Genomic DNA, 6198 nt, shown 5'->3' with positions numbered 1-6198 from the left:
ACATCTTCTGATTACCAATGTTATCAAAGCTTGAATCATTTGTGAGTATTACAGAAATTTCTTATATGGAAGTCGGCTTCATAGACGTTTGTATCACTTCTCACTCGTAACCACCCTAAAAATAACATAGAAAATTGATAAAAATTAATATTTGCAAATATGAAATTTAATTAAAAATATTGATTAAATATAAAATTTGTATTAAAACATATTTAATCAATTAATATTAATACCTCTTGCACAAATATATGTTTCATATCTCTCATACCATACGACAAAAAATTCGAGCAAGCCATGAAGTAAATACAAAGCTATGTATTACATTATTAAATTATGATTATATAATTATTAAATCTCACTAATAACAGTAATTATTAAAATTTATTTAAAACTTATTACATATAAATATAATTTATAATATAAAATATCTACATAAATAATATATAATGTAAAATATTTAAAACTTATTACACATAACATAAAATTTTAAGCTTATTTTATTTTCATTATTTTTATTGTTTTAGTTGCATTGGAATAAAAAAGAATTATTAGATAAATATTGGATAATTTTTTAAATTTGATTTTTTACAATAGGTCATAGCATTTAAATTTATTATGTATTATCAACATAAAGTCACCCATTCTTAATAATGATAAATTAAAGTTCTAATTCAGACAGTTCAATGATCATATCTAATACGTCATTCGGCGCTATCATCAGCTTATATTTCTTTAAATGTAATCAAAAAAACACAACTTAAAAATAAAACCCCTTTTTTTTTACTAACAAAAGGACTCAATTTCTTTATATTATACAAATACATAAATCAAAATTATATATTAAATCAAGATATATTAATTCTTTATAATAGAAAAAAAGTAAAAAAAAAAAGTTTCATTATGTGATAACTTATATAGAATTTTATTTTTCAAATATGAGCATTAGAAATTTTAGGATAATTAAATAAACATAGAATCAATAAAAGTTGCGATATTTTTTTACTCGCGATTTGATATGCTCTTAGATATTGACATAAAAGAATCTTGTTTAAACAAAAATATTGATTTTTAAATATTCGAAATGACAGTTAATAGTTTTCGAATCTATAAAACAAAATAAATATGGCACCCCTCTCGCACCACACGGCTTATTTTAATAATAATTTATCGTACAATACGCAATTTACATTCTATAAAAGATGTATTATTTATAATAAATTGTAGAATTTGAAAAGGAAAAGAGTAACTCAAAATTCTATACTATATTACTTTTTATCACTTTCTAAAAATTTATATATCGTAGTAGCTAAAAGTATCTGAAAGTGAAAAACATTAAGTAAAAATTTATTATAATATGATTATATTATAATTATAAAAATTTGATTGTATATCATCTTTAGAATTCTTAATAGGGAGAAAATTTGTTAAATCCATAAAACGAATGACTCAAAATTAAAACTATTTTCATTACATAAAAAGTTATCAAAAATCTATTTATTATTATTTATACTTGCAATTTTGATACTTGCAAATTACCATTGCTATATATATGTGAAAGACAGTGCATCAAAAAATGAAAATTAATCACGCGTCGCGATAATGATGATCACGCAAATCGAATCCTTATGCTCTATACTCTGCTTATCTTTAAAGAAAGACGATCAGAGAAGGAAACATCAAACTAATCAGAAAAAAATTATGAAGTATTATTCTTGGGTTTAATAACACATACGTATAGAACGTTTCCACTATAATATAGCGGAAATTCATTATTATTAATCCAAGAATTACGACATACAATACTCCCTTGTTAGAGAACGAATGTCTTCCTTTGTTAATGGGGCATTTCTTTCCTCAGTAATAAATATATGTACAATTATCTCCAATATTTGATGGTTTTGAATGGAAAGAATACGTGTTCTCTCTCTCTCTCTCTCTCCCTCGCGCGCGCGCGCATTAGTAACGATATTACAGTTAACAATGAGACATAAAAATTGAAAAATTGTAATTTGTATATCTTTTACTTAGTAATTATAAGATTTTTATAATTAAATTGTTCTCTCAATGAAAATGATACCAAATACGATTGCATTTAAATAAATTTCTTTCAATCAGATTTAAAGTTTCCTATTCTTATCTCGAATAGATTTAAGACGCAAGCAGATTGAAGAGAATCGACATTTCTATATACACTATATTATCTATTAATCAAAGATTTCTGTATGAATATTTGAAATTTATATGAAATTTGTATAGCAATAATATTTTTATGAAAAGTAACAATGAATAGAATCATAAAAATAACAATTAGATTCAATGTTTATAAATAAAAGAAGTAGAGAAAACTAGAAGTTAGAAGTTTTGATAATGAAATCTGGTAGAAAATACATTATCAATATGTCAAAATTTTATACAAAAGAAAAGTAAGAATATATACATATATCGTGGTTCGACCGAAACATTACCGATGTTATTTGCGAAAAACAAGAATTAGATTCAGACTAATTTCATTTTAATTTGTCATTTTGCAACAATATATTATTCTATAAATAGATACATTTTTTTTTTGTAATGAATAATTTTCGATAAATAGATAATTATTCTATCTATAAATAGATAGAATAACCTCAATGCAAGGGATGTTTGGTATTCTTTACTACAAAGCATAATATACACAAATGCTACAAATTATTCTTCAAAAATAACTCTTTTCTACTTAAAGAGTTCAATTCTTCAACTATATTTAAAAAAATATATAAGAAAATGTCTGAGTTTTTGGATTCTTTTTCTTAACTTTTTGCAAGATTGCTTAATGTTCAGAAGTTCTAGAACAAATTTTACTTTTTTATAATGTGATATTATAACTGATATGAAGACTAATTCAACAATATACAACATTATGAAATCAAACTAACCCTAAACGGAAACATATTAATATTATTATTTTTTAGTTTTATACTAAAAGGTTAATTGATGGTAATATTTTTTTCCTAGTATGATAACTGCTTCTATTCATAAAAAAATACAATTTTTAAAATTATCATCATAATGTTTTTAATAAATTGAAATGCGAAATAAAAGTAAGTAAATATATTTCTTTAATATCTGTCACTCAAACATATGTATCATTCTACAACATCTTATAATTTATTCATGATTAATTTATTGAATACTTGTAATAATTCTTAAAACAGTAACTTCTGTTTTGTTATTAATAGATATATTCCTTTCATACACACACTACCTACTTTGCAAAATAAGTTCAAAATTCATTGAATTATTATATATAAAATATAACAGAACCCAAAACATATTTCAACACTGATATTTTACTGTTTTAAAGTTATTCTAAGTTTGTAATATCACAAGTTATTAAATTCACCTTAATTTTGTCCTTCACTTCTCATTATAAAATGTATATTCATTATTTAAAGATTGTCTTTCATGTCTAACATAGTAATTTAATAATTTTATTTAGTAAACTATTGTAAATACATAACAGTATGTCAAATGTAATTTTAATATATCACATTTTGAATAAATTGCCATAAACAATATATTATACATTATGTACCATATACCATGTATTTAAGAAATAATAATATACAGATAATATCAGATATCAATAAACGAATTTCCAGTCTATAAAAATGTTGCAGTTCCATCAAAGCAAAGTAAATACGTTTTGAAGTACGAGAACTAAATTTGCTTAATCTCCCCATGGTATGATGAAGTTTGGCATCTTCAATACATAACTTTTCTATAAGGAATAAATAATAGCCTTTAATTGCTAAATAATGTTAACATCTTTTTCATGATATCTGTAATATCACATATTAAAAATATCATTTTACCAGTTTCATTACTGTGAAATTCATCATATGGAACAGGCAAGTATTTATCCAATATTAATTCAACAAAATCAGTTGTGTTGTCAACAGTTTTTAAAATACTAATTCCTATTTCAGTTGACATAACTCTATCTGCTTGTTGCCAACTATACATTCTCAAATAATGAACTCTATAATAAGTATGTAACTTTATAACTTTAACTTTATGTCTCGTTCCTTGTTTTATATTTGTAAATGTTTTAACAGCTGGTTTTAGACGTTCTGATACAAGAGACTTAGTCCGATTTATTATCTAAAACAATAAACAATATAAAGTATGAAATTTTATGAATAAAATCATAAATAAAATAATCATTGAAATTTATATAACCTGTTTTGGTTCTTCTTTTATTATAGGTAATTTTACTTCTACATAATCAAGTCCTTGGCACAATGTTTTATCAAGTGTACAAATCGGTTTCTCTATTAATTTGGCAACTGGTAATGACTTTTCAATCATTGTATTAAAAACATTTTCCATAGTATTAAATGCCCAGTGTACAAATATATTTGTATCTTTTACACGACCATATACTTTAGTAGATTTATCCCATAAATAATTGATACTTGGTATTTTGCGAGCTCGATCAACAACTTGTATTTTATATATACAGTTTGATGATTCAACTTCCATATTAACAAATAACAGTGAAATTTTTGATCATTGATAAAATAAATATCTGTTTATAAATCAAAAATCTATAATATAATAAATATATGGTTTTGATAGAAGCAGACAAATGCTAAATCTCTGAATATTATTTTGATAAAATTTTCATATGATAAATTATGTGCAAATGTATAAAAATTCTGTATTTTTACGAATACTATTCGTTCAACTTTATGTTACTTACAAATAATATTAATTATTATGTTTCAAAATCATTTACATAAAAATTGGAAATAATCATAATATAAAAATTATCCTAAAGAGTTCTTTCAACAAAATAATTGTTTGACACTTACCAAATGCAACTAATTTCATATAAAAGTTTGTTCACATTTATTACATTTCTTCCAATAACTAAACATACACTTTGATCTTGAAACCATTTCACTGGAAAATTTGTTTGTTCAATAATCAACTATAACACTCTAATTTACTTGCTTTTCTTTTGTAAAATATCATAACTCTGTTGTGCTTTTTCCAATATGATGTTATCATTTGCTAAATAAACGCAGGAGCGCGCCACTATCACGTGTTCACACATTCATGTAAATACGGGTCATTTCAACTCAATGACTTTTGTACCGTGATGTCAGTGATTTTAACAACATTAAGTTTATTCATTTAAATGAAATTAAGAACGAAGTTAAGTTAATTCATTAGTTTTCTAATTTCAAAATTGATTAAGAAATATAGACACATAAAGTTGAAATTATTTATTCATTTTTGAAATCATTTTTATAAATTAATTATTATTTTCGGAAGTACTAAACACGTATAATATTTTTCTCGTCCAAATAATGAAAAATGCATTTTTTTTTTTAAATTAGTGATAAAAGTAGAATAGTTTCAAGAGATACAGTATAGATGGAGCTGTTTCAACAACTTTATGCTGAACTTCCAAAATGAAATTTTATCTGTACATTTTATACAATTGACTGTAATTAAAAACTGTAATTAAAAATAACACCAAATTAAATTAATTGAAAGAATTTAGTCTTCATATTCAATATGTGAAATGTCTTATTTAAAACTACAAAAATTCCAAATATGTATTATTAAAACATAAAACGATAATGATCATGTAAGTATTTATCAAACAAAACAAGTTTTTATTTTTGTTCGCAATAATTTTTTGTTTTATTACCTTTGTAGTTTTCACACTAATACAATTGAAATTGTACAATCTAAACTGTAAATGAAATTGATAAACGACCATAATCAGAATAACATTCAATAAATTCTTGGTTAAATACAATGGGAATTGAAATTATAAAGTCTTTTATAATACTTTAATGCTATACGACAATACGTTTAATCATATTATCACATATTATCTAAAGCTTATGAAAATTTTTGTTGAACTTTATTTTTACAATGAGTTTTATCTTATGTCTAATATCTCGTATCGTATATCACAAATTAAATATTAACCTTATATTTTATATTAAATAATCTATTATATTTTATATTACCTTTGTATCGAATTTTATCTTTACAAATCAATTTTCGAAAATATTAAACACGTCAATTTTGATTATAATTAAAAGCGTTTGTCACATAGAAGTAATAAAATTAGTTAATAATGGTATATTATTTGAACAAGCATATTATAAGTATAGCTATTTTAAAAGTTCAATT

The 6198-nt window shown here is 22.9% G+C and overlaps 1 protein-coding gene across 1 annotated transcript; it reads right to left on the bottom strand.

Moving 5' to 3' along the window:
* Positions 1-3566: 3566 nt before the first annotated feature.
* LOC108550067 (lipid storage droplets surface-binding protein 2) lies at positions 3567-4524 on the bottom strand. The gene is made up of 3 exons (XM_017903667.1): positions 4222-4524; positions 3855-4143; positions 3567-3760 (listed from the first exon to the last, which is right to left on the bottom strand). The coding sequence occupies exons 1-3, from the start codon at positions 4522-4524 to the stop codon at positions 3567-3569; spliced, it is 786 nt and encodes a 261-aa protein (XP_017759156.1).
* Positions 4525-6198: the final 1674 nt, after the last annotated feature.

Source organism: Eufriesea mexicana, unplaced genomic scaffold (genome assembly GCF_001483705.2).
Source record: "Eufriesea mexicana isolate 0111107269 unplaced genomic scaffold, ASM148370v2 scaffold2467, whole genome shotgun sequence".
NCBI lineage: Eukaryota > Metazoa > Arthropoda > Insecta > Hymenoptera > Apidae > Eufriesea > Eufriesea mexicana.
This window is presented reverse-complemented; position numbering and strand designations above follow the sequence as displayed.

Bases quoted from the DNA above. Each gene is read 5' to 3' on its own strand.
- LOC108550067 (XM_017903667.1), bottom strand. From the start codon at position 4,524: ATGGAAGTTGAATCATCAAACTGTATATATAAAATACAAGTTGTTGAT. The intron at 4,144-4,221 runs GTTATATAAATT...TTATTGTTTTAG, and splicing joins TAAAAGAAGAACCAAAACAG to ATAATAAATCGGACTAAGTC. The intron at 3,761-3,854 runs GTAAAATGATAT...TATTCCTTATAG, and splicing joins ATTTCACAGTAATGAAACTG to AAAAGTTATGTATTGAAGAT.